At 31.0% G+C, this 17,725-nt stretch overlaps 1 protein-coding gene across 6 annotated transcripts in view; it reads right to left on the bottom strand.

Annotated features, from left to right (window-relative positions):
• LOC106462072 (ATP-dependent RNA helicase DDX55-like) overlaps positions 1-17,725 on the bottom strand; it is a 162,304-nt gene that overhangs the window by 51,422 nt on the left and 93,157 nt on the right. For all 6 annotated transcript variants that reach the window (XM_013921956.2, XM_022389208.1, XM_013921957.2 and 3 more), the window contains 3 exons: positions 11,101-11,225; positions 10,720-10,809; positions 2,982-3,074 (listed from right to left, as the gene is read on the bottom strand). In XM_013921956.2, coding sequence (XP_013777410.1) covers positions 2,982-3,074; positions 10,720-10,809; positions 11,101-11,225 — 308 coding nt within the window. The remainder of the gene's footprint in view (positions 1-2,981; positions 3,075-10,719; positions 10,810-11,100; positions 11,226-17,725) is intronic.

Raw genomic sequence — 17,725 nt, 5'->3', positions numbered from 1 at the left:
ACCGCTGTGACACTTGGGTAGGGTGCCATCGACCACAGCCAATCTCCCTCAAAATGATAGGAAAAAGATCACTGTCAACCCTCCAAGAAAAGTGAAGGGGAGCAGACAGATAGATCAATGGCAGTAAAAGACTGACTATGTTCATGAAAATAGATAAAGGAACCAGTACGGAAGAGAGAAAGATCTGACTCTAAGGAATGACCCCCTCCCATCAATATCAGCACCACCCCAGAGGAGATTGTGTCCATTAAAGTCTCCCAGGATTACAAAGGGAGATGGCAACTGTTCAATGAAAGCATCAAGGTCTGATTGATAAGTCTCTCCAGGAGACAAGTATAGAGAATAAAGAGTGTTGGTAAAACCCAAAGAAACAGAGATGGCTACAGCCTCCAAGGGTGTAGAGTAACACCAACAAGGTGAGCAAGTGCTGATCGACCAGCAGTGCCACCCCTCCATGCACTCATTCATCCCACAACCTGTCTTTCAGTTATAAAGAAAACTGCTTAAAGGTGACTGTATCAGTATGTTTCAGGAATGTTTCCTGTAAGGAAAGACACATGGGATAATAGGAAGTCATCCATATTAGAACGAAAACCTCGACAGATCCACTGTATCAAAGTGTCCATTTTTACTTCAATGGGTATATCCCCAATGGCCTTTGAGTTCATGAGGAGTTCACTGTGTTTTGGTGTTGATGTTTCTACCAAGATGTCCCCAGAACGTAGCTTCTTAACTGACTTTGGAGAGCCAGCAAGCCCCTCTAATCCCTTCTGAATAAAAAAGGGAGACATTTGCCCTAAAGGCTTTTTAGACAGGGAATGCAAGATCAAAAAATGAGGTACAGAATGAAGATGAGTTGAAGATTGATGAGCAAAGTCTTTGATGCGTGGTGATTTACCAATAAGCTGTTTTTTAACTTTTTTCTTTTTTTAGGATTTGGGGAATCATAATATAAGGAGAAAGATTCAGTGCCCACTGAGCACACCCACCATGAGGTCCTATGAGGGGATGCACTACAATGCCAAACAAGAACACTGCTGCAATGCCAGGGTTTCGTGAACACTATACCCAAACACCAGAATCAGAAACAATGTCCACAACACCAGCTGAAAATGCCTACCGCTGGTACTCAGTTAACCCTAGCCCAACAGGACCAGCCAATTGACCATGAGGGGGCCAGTCCAAGGCCACCCATCTAAAAGAACTGAAAGCCAAAGTGGTGTGTTGCAGTGCCCCAGACACCACTCAACTACCAGGATCCTCTCCTCCTCTTCATGGGTCACCACACATGGCAAACACGTGGGTGGATGTTCAGATCCCAAAGTGGGTAAATTGAAAGTACAGAACCTTCTCTTGAAGGTCCCCTGATCATGTACAGGAATCTACCTCAAAAGGCACCAGAAGGTACTGCAGAAGCAGAAACCCCGGTATAGCTGCCAATCTAGTGCAATCAACAGGATCTGACAATGGGTTGGAAGAAATCAAATTTCATAACCTTGGTAACATATAAAGTGGGGAGAAGACTGAAAGTGGTAATCCCATCCTGGCCAGATGGAAAGCATCTAGTGTCAAGGTACAAAGATGAGGTACTGGAGATCAAATTGCCAGTAGTTGGGTGATCCAATGAGAGGACAACCTACCAATTAGGGTTGCAAAATGAGAGGCAATCCAACTGATCCTGTCAGGAGAATACCTTTGGATCGAGACAATTGACTGTCTAACACATGCATTATTAAGAAATTAATGTCGCAATTTGTAGCACTTTCATTAACCACCCCCAAAAAATCGTACATCACGTATAATACTTATATGAACCGCCTAAACGTCACATTAGTGTAGCCTATATAATGTGTAAATTTAGTATACTCTAATCCCTTATAGTGATGGCACACGACGAGACACACATTCGGCATGTAATGATGTTTGAATACAAGAAGGGAAACAACACCACTGTAGCCACAAAGAATATCAAAGAAGTTTATGAAATGTTTTGAACGTTCATAAGTGTTAATGATGGTTCAGAAAATTTCATTCAGGTGACTTTAGCCTTAAAAACTGTGATGGCAGGGGCAGGACATGTTGGAATCGGTATTGATGCTCTGAAGACGCTTGTTTAGTCTAACCCAAGGTAACACACTCATGAAATGACCCTCAAATTGCATGTCTCTCATCAAACAATGCGTAAATATCTTAGGAATATGGGAAAACTCCATAAAGGTGTTTGGGTGCCTCACGAACTCTCTGCCTCTTGAGGTGCATAATGCACATGAACCACTTTAGAAAGATAATAAATAATAACATCCAAGCTGTACATGAACATTTCTGCTATTCATATCATCCCCAGAATATTGCATTACTGCAATGAATGAAAAGCACTCTTCCTAGATAATAATGTAATAATTTGCTCATGTTTACAGTCTTGAAAAATGTTACAAAAAGAGCAGCAACAATTTCTGTAATATTTCTTAGCTAGCCAGATCACTAGGTCTCAATCCAATTGAGAAGGTTTTGGATAAACTTTAAGATTGTAGATACCACCAACTACAAGCCATACCAATGCCATATGATCCTAATGAGGTGTCCAGTTAATACAGGATAAATCTACCATGAATACATTCACATGAAAATGGCAACACAAAACACTTTAAAATACGTTAGTAAAAAAAAAAAAGACAAATGTTTGAATACTCACTGTATTAAGTACTTTTTCATTGATTAAACAATTTATCAAAACATATAAAAGTAATAGTACGAATTGCTGCTAGAGTAGATATTGATTTTCATACATACCATGTCTCCTTAAACTAGATCTCACAGTTACAAAACAGTTGTAAATAAGATTATTACTCAAATATTTGTATCAATTTTAAATTTTTATACAGCCACTTTTATACATATATAATGTAAATGTCCGTTATAATACAATACTTTAAGAGGGAAAAACAAACAAAATGGAAATAAAGTATTTTACAAAAACTGACCTTGCTGAGCAAGGGGGATCATACTGAACAACCCAGTGGACATCTGGTACATCAATACCTCGAGCCATGAGATCTGTACACAGTAGAATTCCTCTAAAAAAAGGAGTAGTTATTGGTTCATAGTTTCAGTTAGAATTTTAACTAAACAGTGTATTCTCAACAGTTATTACACACATCACTACACATCTTACTTAACTATTAAAGTTTTAAAAAATTAAAAGCAGGCACCATATTTCCAGTATTTAACACGTTAATAAATAAAGTACACTTCTTTAATGAAATGAAATTAATTTATTTCACAACAGTATAATAAGTATATGTGATATTTATAACTGACCTCAAACTTACAGTTTACAGGTCACTGATTTTATACCTTAATTTCTTATACACAGCTTTTCAAAAAATTTAATTTTCTTGATAGAATATTATGAAGTATGTAGGTTGAGGATATTTTTCATCATTACTGTTTTTATAGAATATGCTTGAATATTTGATACTTTTTTTAAATCATACAACATCTAAATACCATGTAAAAGCTATAATTATCTTTACATCCTAAAAAGTTCTGATAAAATACAAGAACTTCACAAGATCTAATAATACCAAAAGTAAATACACACAACTAAAACAAATAGTAAAAACTCAAGAGAACAAAAAAATGCTAAAATTCTGGTATTTTCCTGTAATCCAATAAAGAATTGTTGAACTACAGATAAGTTGATCAAAATCTGAGTGAGAAAAAGAAATGGGGAGCTCGCAGGGCAAAACCCAAAAATTTAAGAAAGGTTCTGCTCCCCAGTAGCTTCAAGGCAAATGAAAAGAAAGTTTACTTAAATTGGCCTTTTTATCTTTTTAATACCAAAGACTTTTAAATTTATTAGCTGGTAAATTCTGTCAAAGTACACAACAAAGTGTTTCAATATATATAATTTTACAATAAAGAAGTGATGAATGAATCACTTTTGAAATATCTTTGTATTCTTTCACAAGACATACTTAATACACACTAGATATTACATTTTAAAGTCACACATGCATATTGGGATTCATAATACATACATTTAACAATCTAGAATTTTCTGAAAATGTCCTGTAACCAATAGTCATAGTACCACAAACAATTTGGGAAATGAATAGTTAAAAAAAAGTGTTTAGATACCCCTCTCATAATTCTAGGGTTAATAAAGTTTTATATTACACTATATCTTGAAAATAATAAATAAATTTCACTATGATATACGAAATGGCAAAAATAAATTTACATAGATGTCACAGAGAATTCCAAGTGATTAAGTGGTTGTTACATCATGGTTCATGTTACCACATTGTTCAAACACATAGTACTGGGAAGAATATTGAGTTTCTGTTTTAACAAAGAAATGGATATACAAAATTAGCAAATTTATTTGTGCAAAAAGGCCTATTAGTGAATTGGTTATGATAAATATGGAATTTTAATAAAGAAACAATTTGTGTTATTGTTAAGTTGACTGGACTTTCCATTACCTTTTTTACTGAATAATTCAAACAAACCCAGCAAACAACAAAACCCATTACCAAAAAATATGATTAAATGTGAAATACATTGTATATGAACATATTTCTGAAACAGTCAAATTATTTTGTTACTACTATACTTTAGATATATCAAGATGTGATGAACATTATTCTTAGTCATAAAAAGTCTCTTAAAAAAGTTAATATTAATATGTAACCCTTGAATTAAAAATTATAGTCAGTTAAATTTTTTTTCAAGTGAGTACACTGCATATTAACTGGCTTAATTTTTTGCTGGAAGTAATATTGACATAACTCATTAGTCTACAGATGTTTCAATATTTTTTATTACATTTTAAAATTTGTAAGCCTAATTGTAGAAACAAAGATGTAACCTAATCATCCTGTTTAAACAGATGAGCCTATATGTTGAGCTTTACATGGATGCAGTTTCAACCCACACAATGAAATTACCCTAGCAGTCTGGCATATTTTTCAGAAATAATTTACTGAAAAAACAAAAAACTTTTCTTTTCAAACACAAACATTCTAATATATATTCCTTTCAAACTCACAAATATTCTACCTTAAATTAATTTCTTATGTATAATAGCAATAAAAAATATACATTGAACAAGAATTTACATACTCTCATTATACAGTTAAACTTATGAGTAAAAGATACAGATTCAATTTGAACAATGATTATCAAATTGATTTAACTCTACTTAATGCCACAAAGGGGTGACGATTGAGGCAGATTTTGACTATGGTGATACTACTACTATTGATGAATGAAAAAATTGTGATAGTATTGTTTTTGTTGTCATTGTTCACTATTGCAATAGTACTGGACAGCTAGCATTAAACAAATCAACTGTATAATTGAGTGCCTATCAAGAATATGCATGTATTTGTTGAATTAATTTAAACATTTTTAGAATCAACTTTAACTTTTTTATGTTGAATTATTATAATCACAAAAGTTACGACACACAATTTGTTTACTTTTATTTTCTAGCCACAGGAAAAAGGCTACAATACAATCTTTGCATGTGAAATGAAAAAGAATGATAACTATTCAAACAAGCCGATAAAGTATTCTTAACTAGTAATAGAGGTAAATACTCTATGATTCACTGGGACTGATTATACAAGTTAGTTTAGCTTAAACTGCCAAGCTTCAATCTCTAACATTTGGTGAAAATAAATCTACCGTATTGCCCCTAGTTATAGCCCCCAATGCAAACTGAAAAAAGGGGGGTGCTAATTAGAGACTAATTGGGTTATATGATAATACCTCTATTATAGACAAATATATCTCTAATAAACGGTAGCAAACATAGCCTATTTATTTGTAACCTCGCTATAAACATCATGGCTCACTATCACAGTAAATATGGTAATCATTGTTTATAAGTGTCAAAAAACCCTGGGAAGTGGTCCTGCCATGTACTGGGTAACCTCCTTTGATTGGCACCACCAAAGTATCTTTGAAGCTTTCTGCTACAGCAAAAAAAGGCAGGAAAATCATGGTCTATTATTATTTACCAGTATTAATTGCTGACCAGGGTAGGGGGAGAGTAATTAGAGAGGGGGCACTGATTAGGGACAATATCTTGTATCATCATTTTCATGGTTTGTTATTCCAGACAATTTAGTATTTTCTTACATATTTATAAGCATGTTTACAATAAATGTTAATAAGTATAGAGTATAAACAATTAAACGTTAGTGTAAAATGTTTTGAATTTTGCTTAATCTCTTAAAATTTAAAAATGTGCAAGTGAAATAGTATGCAACTAAGGTTAGTAGAGATTCTTTCATTGTTTATTTCCTACCTTTGTCACATGGCATTATTGGCAGATAATAAGATTCATGTTTCACCTTAACCTTGCATTTGTAAAAATACATCATGCTGCCACTCAGGTTTGAACAAATTCCCTATGTTACTATAACTATCAATATTACTAATAAATGATACATTTAACAAATAGATATTACTGCTAATTGGAATACAAGACTGTGACAACAAGACATTACATTATGATTATATATATATATATATATATATATGTTAGATTTCCAATATAGCAATCAATTATAGTTTAATCACTTTTAATTGGAACTACTTTACAGACACATCTCTAGCATAATCTCCAACTAGGTACAGATAAAATAAATTGATGTGAAACTGACCACGATATAGCAATGTCATCTGCAAGAGATCAAAATAAGCAAAGCCAAAAAGTAAAATATAAGGTATGCTCTGCAGAGCTTAATTACAAGTGCATTATGGAAACAAGTTAAACCATATCAAAATGAAGCATCCTGCTAGATCTAGTGCAGGGAATTTGGAGTGAAAGAGTGTGAGGAACAGATAAACAATTATGTAAACATACGCTATTCCCTTAGTGATAACACACAATTCTTTAATAATATGATTAATGTTCAATGTCTAATCAAAATAGGCCTTTATGGTACCCAAGATGCAATTGTATTTCATGTTACTTTACTATTTTTTACATGCAGTATACAGTAATATGCAGTATTATATATAAAGCTGTCTGAACAAGAAAGTAATAACACTACATTCTCAGTTTTTTTTTAATTGATATAATAACATTTAAACATAAAACTTTTTAATGCATTTTAGGAAATCTAGCACCACTTAGTTTACAACAATTTTAGGGTGGATCTTAAATGTTATTTCCATAGCTATTTTAAAAGTTGCTCAAACTCTTTGTAACAAATCATAGTAAATGAATAATCATAACTAATTTTATTTTTAGGCAAATGAGTACTTAGCCAAAGTAAAATCCTAGTACTATTTGATATTCTTCAAGAAACCTAAATTTAAAATCAAACAACATAAAACTTCGAATAAAATCAATTTATTTGGTTTTAAAAAATTGATAGTTATAGCTATATCTTAATAAACTTGAAAACCATTAGGAAATGAATAAGAATAAAACTGTATAGGGTGTATTCAGATAATATAGTATATTTTCTAACCGGTAACAATGTTTATCTTCATGCTATCTGCAGTACTGTTACATTTTTACAATGATATGATACCAGTTAACTTTTTAAAAGCTGTGTAACACTATAACCAAATGTTTAGTATTTATTACATGAAAAAAAAAAGACTTCCACAATAAAATATAGTATTTTGGATAAATAAATTTTGACCATATAGTTATAAAGCAACCAAAATAAGTCAAACAAAATTAAAATAATATTAATGTATTCTGTAAATAATTAGCTCAGGTTATATCCCACCAATTTCAAAGCTTAGAACTTTATTCCTAGTAGCATATTTGATATGAAAATAAAATGGTTAATAACAAACATTTAAATTTTTTTAAACTTAAATTGTTATAATTATTTATAATCATATTTAGAAAGAAAATTATAGCACTGGTAAACAGGATGTCTGTTAAAAAAAAACATTTAAAGTCATTACTTATACAGTCATATCTTTTGCATTTTCACTTACTTTAGACATAAACAATACAAAAAACCCATCTTTTTCATGTGAATTCTAACACACAAAATATGAAAAATTGATTCTGTAATAAGTCTATGTTAAAAGAGCTGCAGGTATCTAAACAGCATTAACTTTAATGAAAACAAATTTCTAAACAACTAGATACATTGTTAGTGTCTTGAAAAAGGAAAGGCAAAAAAAATTACCATAACAATATTTAATTAACTTTCAAGTATTCAGTTACTGGCTGAAGCCTTAACTGGATTGCTGTAGACTCCAGCAATGTTGATTTCAGAAAACATTATCAGCCTAATGAAATAAAAACACTAGCATGTAATGTCTCTTCTTGATACTATAAGGTAGGTAAGGACGTCTCACTTTACACTTTATTTAACACTTAAGTAGCCAGAGAGTTGGCAGTAGGTACTCCCAGCCAGTTGCCTCACCCCTAGTCAGCAGTTCAAAATTAGTGACAGAGGGCAAATAGCCTTAGTAGCTTTACAATAACAAAGACAGAGTGAGAAAGTTTAGTGGTAATGGGAATTGAGCCCAAGACCCTCCAATCAAGAAGCACCCCCCTCCATTATGTAGCCTTCTGTTTAAGAACAAACAAACAAAATGGCAATATTTTTATTACGTATAGTTGGATTAATCCAAAAACTAAATATTCAGAAACCCTACTGCTTGTAGATAATCAATTAAATTGCCAAGCTCTAATCTAAAATGGAAAAAGAAATCTTTTCATCTAGTAGAGTAACAATTTCTCTCAATATAACTAGCAACTACAGAAATAATCAGTGAGTACCTATGATAAAAATTAATTGTAAAATAATTTCAATTTTAATAATTGAAACAACTGACTAAACTAGTGCATTTAAAGTTTAAAATAATGTCTATTTAAATCATATACCTTAAGATTTCAAAAGTAGCTTAATACAATACAAACAACTGACTGAACTTGTGTATTTAAACAATATCAATTGAAATCTTTTATCTAAATATTTAAAGTTTTCAGTTCTTCTTGAGGAAAATCAACCTGAATATATGTTCTGACTTTGAAGCAAACCTCTGGGCAGTGATTATATCACCTGCTGTCAAAAATGCTTAGACATAAAAGTCCAGGATACAGATACTTCTTTGCAAGTAATGCCAGAGTGGGATGGGATATTTGTCACAGTTCTTACTCCACCAAATTAAGAGATTTTCACCCGAGCCTATGGGCTGCTTGTTCCTATACTAGAAATCTCACTCTCACAGATTTCTTGATTTCATTTTGGCTTATCTACTCTGATTATGTGCACATCTCCAAATAGACTGGACACTGCACTAGGCTTAACAATTACAGCTTCCTCATTTTCTTGCTTACTTGGTAGTGTCAGCTTTCATAATTGAGTATCTGGAAACAAGAGCATGAACAGTTTGAAGCATGGATCAAGAAGTGTTTCCAATGTCAGTTCTTTGTTAATTCCATGGTATCTGGTTGATAAATCATCCACCACTACATGCTTAACAAGATTAATTAACTCTGTGTCATCATCATCACCCATTTTGTAATTCACTAGTTGGTGTTGCAGGGGTAGAACTATGGATATAGTTGGGACACTTTTCTCACACAATGTTGTTGTCACTGTTTTGAGTGGTGTTAGAGTAACAATTAGCTCTTCTACCGATGTTGTATCCATTTTACTCAAGGTCGCAACATCTTTCTCCTTCTCTCACAGCTTCACGAACCTAGTTATGTACTGTGCCAAATTTCATCTTGTTTGGACATCAAATATACATTTGTGCTCTGGTACTTTGAAAACCTTCTCCTTATATTTGAGAACTGCTGTTGCAGTGCTACTCTTATGAAAATATGCCAAATCTCTTCTCATTTAAGCCAGGAGTCCAGATACTAAATTGATTTTCAAAGATTTTCTACAAGACAAGTTTACAGTGTGTGTGAAAAACAGCCAATATGTATTTCTGAACCAAACTCAATGACAGCTACTCTCATGTTTAAGGCATTGTCAGTAACAAGTAGAGGGTTTGTTGAAAGGCCCCACTCATTCACCATTTCTGTTAGTACATCTGCTATGTTACTACTAATGTGACTTTCAGACATTGCTCTTGTCTGAAAACAAAACAAACAAAAAAGTAACTGTCAATTGAATTAACTGAATTTAATATAATACTCTAAAAGGTGTACCACAAGGTGTAATTTTAACTCCAAGATGAACAGCTACTTAGTACTGGTCTTAGGAAGCATGGACAAGTCACCTTTAATTATGTTGATTGTCATGGTGATAATGTCTATAACAGTATTGGCTTTAAGTTGACAGGATTGAAAACTTCAAGAGAAACAGGGAATTATCTCCTAATATCAAATGGTGAATTAAAAATAATATTTTGACATATGGTAGACAGCTTTGGTTCAAATGAAGGATGTGATACACATGGAAGGAAAATTTATCTTAACTCAAAAATTTTACATACCTATTCATTGAATGTGTTTGAATATGTAAGCAAATAACTGAGTATTTTGTCACAGTTATTAATTTTAGTAAGACGAATCCAGTAAAATTATTCAAACAGACTTTCCTAACACTTTGATAAATTAAAAACACACATTTTAAATAGTTTGTTTATAATAAGTATCAAAAAATTATTACAGTCTAATTTAAAAGATTCTTTTTTTTTAGTATTTGTATAAACATTTCAAATTTAAAGCAAAAAATAATTTTAAACCTAGATTAGCCTTAGCTTTCTTACCTATTAAGATCTTTGAAGTTCTTAAGCAGGTTGTGACGTTTTTTCCTCATCTTTCTATGAATGCTGATTATGGTGAGTTTCTTCAGTATTCTAAACCATAATTGTCAAACAATAACAACAAATAATATTAAGCACATTATTTTTTGGACTGATGATGTAACTGCAACAATAGTCAAAGCATATTCAACTTCAGGAGTTTGAAGTTATTTCTATCAGAATAGTATATTTTGTTTTTTTTTGTTTACAAGGTTACAACCCTACTCAACATTAACTTATAGTATCTCCACCATTTAAGTTACATATTAACATAAGAAAAATATGCGACTTATATTCCAAGATACTCAGCTTAAAACCGAAAAGAAAAAAAAGAGTCAAACGTACCCTTCAAGGAGTCTAGAAAAGTAGTCAACAGAAGCACAAGTACTAAAAAACACAATAAGTTTCTCTTGCTGATGATCACGAAGAAATGACACTAAACAGTTGAATTTCTGATTAGGATCACAAATCTATAAAACAGAGAATAATGAAAATTTTATGACAAGATGGTGAAAGAACATGAATAATTCACATTTCAAAAACTTTTTACATGTGATTTTTGTAGCAAAAGCAATTCACTGAAATCTATGAAACATTAGAGTTAGAATTTTATATTAACAACTTAGTAAAATGCTATGTTATTCTGAATTATTACTGTTTTATTTGTTAGTGAAGAAACCAGAAATGTTCACCAGTGCTTTGTCTGAAACACGCCCAATTTAGTCCATTTCTAGAAATATAAAAACAAAGACCTTACACATACAAAAACTACAATAACTCAAAACAAAAAGTCTGCTAGTCTATGTTGGAATGTTTAGTAGTCATTAACTGTTAATTATATTTAATTATAACATTAAGTAAATTAGAGTAATAAAATGAAACTTAGATGTCAAAGAATAAATAATCAACTTAAATATTTCCTACAACCCCCAAAAAAACAGTTTAATGCCTTCTTTGAAGCAGTACGTGCATGGATCAATATTCACTTAGAATTAGCAAACTTTGAGTTAAATGAAATTATTGTAAATATACAAAACATATCATGGCACATGGCAAAGAAGCTTAGTTTTAAAAAGAGATGCATGTGGTGTACCTGGAATGAAACTTTATCTCAACTCAAAAAATATATCTATTCAAGCACTTTCATAATACAAGTCCAAGGAGTAATTTGTTACATACACAGGTTGGTCAGAAGTTTTACTGAGAGCAATATCCAGCAAATTGAGTGGAACTATGATTATATAATAAATTAATTACAAACGTTTAGTTGTCAGCTTGTTTTTTGTCATAAAATGAACAGTCTAATATAGATTATTTAAGTAGTGACTATGTGTAAGTTTGAAATATGAGACAATCTAAATCATGCCACTAGATTCCTTATTTTTCTAGTTTACTTTCTCAATTTTATAAGTTAAAACACTTTTGCTTTGTACTAACACTTTCTTATTAACATATGAAACCCAAATTACACTATTTCAAGTAATAAAAATTAGAATAAAATTTTATGTAGTTATTGTGCAGTCAAGAAAGCTCAATCACAAACTATCTTGATGGACATTTTTAAGCACTTTTTTCCACAATGAAAATTACACTTGAATAACATAAAGTAAGCAATCAGCCCTATTTTTCAAATACTTTGATGATGTGATAAAAACCATTTTAAAACTAGATGTAAGTGGCAAATAAAGATTTATACCAATCTAATTAATGGCTCTTACTACTGCTGATTAGCTTTAACTGTTACTCGTATATTGTAACATCACAACAACTAAGTAATGTCAAAAAATGTAAATTTATAACCACAAATCTAATATCATATCTTAAGCCTTAATAACAGCTTCTTTGCAGAAATAATCAAATTGATTTCAGGCCTCAGCTTTTGAATCAAAAGACTCTCTATTCATCTGATGATAGACTTATACTTACTGCATAATAGTAGGTTTTAGTTTTTAGTTTGCTTCTTGTGCTTTTTCTGTCCTTAGAAGAAGAGGCTTCAGTGCTTATTTAGTTAACTTTAGTTTTTGAGGTTTATATAATGTCAGAATAATAATTATTGTTATTGTACTGTGTTGTGGTATAAATTCATTTTCATTTTTTGTTATAATTGGGGTTATTTTTATAGTAGTAAAAAATGTTTTTCTTTCTCTACTTCTGATTGCCCTTTTTTGTTTCTTTATAGAAGAATGAGGTTGGACCATCTAACATCCTAACCTATCTGCTTGGAAATCCATGTCAAAATTACATTATTTTTTTTTCAATATTAATTTTTTTTTTATTTGGGAAGTTATTAAATATATGTACAGTAAACCTGGGTTAACTCTCTACATAAATGCATAAAAAATACATTTATAATTTTTGAAACATTAACTATATCTAGATTTCTTGAATGAATGTAAACATTTAAAAGTTATTTCTTCTACACTTTAAAAGGTTATAACATAATACTCAAATTGAATTACTTAATTTTTAAATGAAACAAAAATCTATTGAATAAATCCCTTACAAGACAAATTATACAGACATTTAAAATACTTGAAAGTAATGTGTGGTATCTGGATTTTAATAAATGTAAACAATTTATTGAAACACACACAATATACAATTTTGATACAAGTTAGAGAAAAACATTTTAAGGTGACAGTTATGTCACAATTTTTTTAGTAAAACCTGATAATGTAATATTTAATTTTTCTAAGTATGTTATAAATGATTTAAAGAAAAAGTGCTACCTATTGGTTTAAAGTTTAGCATTCCTAATAAGCTTAAGTTTGAAGATTATTTTACTCAATTTGAACAGCTATTGGAAACATTATCACATCAAACCATCTGGAATAATTCTGGTCAATAATTATGCAATATTAGAAGTCAGTTGTATAGCTATGACTGGTTTTAACTATTATAATAATGAATATAAACATTTTTCTAATCAAAGTGTAGAAGAATTTAAGTAAAAATAATAGTAATGTTATTACTAAATCAAACAAAGGTAATTTTAGATAAAGGTGATTATATAAATAAAGCAAAAGAAATAGCTAGTGATTGTATGAAACTTGTGAAATTGCTTCAAGATTCTAAATTTTGAGAGCTTTTTCTAAAAAAAATGGGAAATTGACATAGAGAAACCCATCTACAACCACTTTCCAGCCAGAAACCCCTCTTCCTTTTCTAAAAATCCTATATTCGTATCCTGTAGGTGCACTGTACTACTTATATTTAAAAAAATAAAATAGAATTACATATGCTACAATAACTAGCAATTTTTTTATAATAGTCTGAGAAGCAGGAAAATAATTTAGTATAAATTCATGCGAAATAAAAAAAGAAACCTTGATATTTATTTAACTGTAATCTGGCTTCAGTGATTAGAATTTGTATTTGGTGTAGTAGTCCTTGAAGCAAATCACTGCATACAATCCAATGTTGCAAGAAGGACAGTACAACTCTAAGTGTGTTTACTGGCTTTCCATGGTGTTTAGTGATGTCAAACAGTAGTAGATGGCTGAAGCACACAGTTAGCAGGATAACTTGGGCTAAACACTGCAGAATCAGAAAGTAAGGTTTACCCTGACACTGTCTCAAGGTAACTGCCAAGGAGTTAAAGACTAAATAAAATAAATATTCTTAATGAAAAACAGTACTTGAATATTAGAACATCAGGAAGTCATCCCAGTATATTTTATGGTTTACTAAAAATTCATAAAGAAGGACCAATAACATTGAACACTGGCACTTACCACAATGATTTGGTTAGTTTTCTAGTTGATGTTTTGAAAACAATTGCCACAAATTAATAAACTTTGAAAAACAGTTTTGAGTTTCTTCATCAAATTCAACAATTGAAATTTGATAGTAATGGGCACTGTGCCAATTTTGACATTGAATCATTATATAAACACACCATTAAAAGAAACAATACAGTTAAGTACTGAGATGGTTTATAATGACAACTACAATGAAATGTTCATCCCAAAATCTATCTTTTTGAAACTTATGGACTTTACTACTAAAGAATCTCATTTTTGTTAAGTGGAAAGCCTTATGATCAGGTTGACAGTGTCACTATGGGCTCAAGACTTGTGCTATCTTTAGCCAATTTATTTTTTCTTGAAAAACAACAGTTGGAAAATCCCTTGCAACAGGTTAAACCTCTTTACTATCATAGGTATGTTAACAAAGTATAAAACATTATTCTCTCTTCAGTGTGTGTATGTATTATTCCATGACTTACAAAACTTCAAAAAGTGAAAAATGTGAAAAAGATTTAAATATTTGAAGTGTGGAAAACTAACCTGTAGTGACAGTAGGTAAATATTATCATATATCCTTTCCTTAACTCTTTAAACCGTAATAACTAATCTTATTATATTTGTTTTATTTTAGAATGATATACTAAATTTGTTAAATTCTTCTTACATATTCCAGCTTAGAAGCTTAGGTTTTCTAATGTTAAACTACTTTTCACCGAAATATAAAATATTTACCACTCAAAATGCGAGGAATATAATCAACTGACACTAATAAGTCAACTGTTATTCCTATTACTACTGTCAGCTTCAGAAAAGTAGAATCAAATTATTGTCATATTAAATGACTGAGGAGATTGACAGTCACATATGAAGCATCAAAACTTTCAATGACAAAAACATAGCAATTTGAATTATTTTCGTTTTGACTTTATAAACACAGTAAAGATATTACAACAATTCTGTGAAACAGTTGTACCTAAAACATGTACATTGATAATGTTCTTGAGAAACTATGTGCATCTTTCTGTTAAAGGTAATACAAAAAACACAAATAAAATTACTGTATTTAACCTAAAATAATTAGCTCATTTCACATTATGAACAGTAATTACAATTTTATTTCAGTGGGACTACACCCATACCGAAAATGAAGTGTACTTTAAGGAAAGAAATCCTTAATAATATTTACAATGTTAAATATGTTATTTTTTAGTTCAAAGCTTTATCTGTGGATATGAATAGTCAGTGCCAGCTAAACGAGATTATTCACTATTTCTGTGTATCAAAAAAATATATATAAAGTTTTTAGAAGGTATTTCAAGTGATATTTTACAATATTATACACAAGCAAAAGTACCCATCCTCAGTGACAGGAAAAGTTTAAGTTAATCTTGCAAAAGTACGCATCCCCAGTGAAGGGAAATGTTTAAGTTAATAAATTAATTTAAATCATTTCATAGAATTTAAAAAGGTTAACTGTGTTGCACTCTTGGTTTCACTTAGAACCACAGCTCTGAGCTACTTATACTGTCCATCATGAAAAGTAATTGTTGAGCATTTCAGTCATACCAAGAGTCATTCAAAAATAACATACAGTAAACCTACATTTTTATTCTTTAAGTTACCTCACATTTTTAAATGTTAATGATAGTGTGATAATTCCTAACAATTTAGTGTAGAATATCCTGCTTGCAAAATAAAATTTGGCATCAATATTATTCATGTCTGTTCTCCCATCATTTCAAAAGTGAATGTTGAGCTTCACCTGCATGAACAGCTTTTCAAGCGCAGCACAGGAAGTAGCCGCCATAAACAGGAGACAAACAAACACTCTGACATACATCACGATTAGCAATATATATAAGATGGTAGTGTGTTACTACAAAACCTGGTCATTTTCCATCATCTAATCAATTTTCATTTCACATTCAATTTTGGGTAATTAAACAAATATATCACAAGTTAAAAGTCTCTCATTAGTAATATACAGACTACTTGATCACTTGATATATTACATGGTTTTTATGAACTCCTAACTTGTGTGTGCATAATTTTCTTCGTTATAAATTATTCAGAATCAGTACAAAATAATTTAAGGTAGATATGACAACCATCTAATGATATTAATAATGCTTGGAGACGGCTTGAATGGGTATTAAAGAAAAACTTTGTAAATTTAACATAACAGCAAATGTACAATGTTTCATCCTCATCAGGTACAAGTAGTTTACACTGACACAGATATATATATATATATATACAGTATGGAACAAAGAGGTCACATGACCAGATTTTGTTGCACGACTTAGAAGAGATATCTTGGCACCCCATGGTGTTGGTTTGGAGTACGGTTGTTTTGTTCAATTAAGATGGATTCCTTGATTTTTTTTTTGTTTGTTTATGTTTGGTTCTTTGTTTAAAATTACTGTGTTTTTAATAGATATACTATAGTTTTTTTGAGTTGCTATGGTAGAAAACATGGGATGGTTTTTTTATTGTGTTCTGTGAACTTGGTTTCAGATTTTCTTCCTGTTTCTCCAATGTAGAATTGTGCGCAGTTATTGTATGTTATTTTGATAATGACATTGCTATTGTGTGATTGTAAACAATTTTTGTTTAGTAACGATTTAAATTTAGGGGCAAGTTTTTGAGAGAATTTGATGTTGACAGGAATTTTATGTTCTTTAATGGCTAGTTTTATCCAAGTGTGGATTATGCTTGAGCTGGTTTCAGGGAGAAAAGGTAAATGTGTAATGTTCTGTTGTTGAGTTTGTTCATATCAATTTTGTTTGTGACTTGAGTTTTGTTGTGGTGAATGTTGGAGAGTTTTTCAACAATAGCTGGTGGAAATTTGTTGGTATGAATGAAGCATTGATTTATGTGGTTCATTTCTTCATCTATGTAGTCCATTGAACAGTTTTGTGGCTGTGTTTATCAAGTTTTTCAGTATATTGATTTTTTGTGTGGTGTCATGAGTGGAATTCCAGGGGATGTAGAGGCCGGTGTGTGTGTTCTTACAGTGAATTTTGGTTTTAAACTGTGTGTCCAATCTAATAATGTTGAGGTTAAGAAAAGATAACTATTTATTGTTTTCCTGTTCTATGGTAAATTTGATGTTGGGATGATTGGAGTTTATGTGTTCAAAGAAAGTTAGTGTGTGTTATGTAGAAGTGAAACCAGCAAAAGTGTCATCGACATATCTGTACCAGTATAGTGGGGGATAA

The sequence above is a fragment of the Limulus polyphemus genome, unplaced genomic scaffold, assembly GCF_000517525.1.
Source record: "Limulus polyphemus unplaced genomic scaffold, Limulus_polyphemus-2.1.2 Scaffold1088, whole genome shotgun sequence".
Lineage (NCBI taxonomy): Eukaryota > Metazoa > Arthropoda > Merostomata > Xiphosura > Limulidae > Limulus > Limulus polyphemus.
Note: the sequence above shows the minus strand (reverse complement) of the source record. Positions and strands in the feature narration are given on the sequence as shown.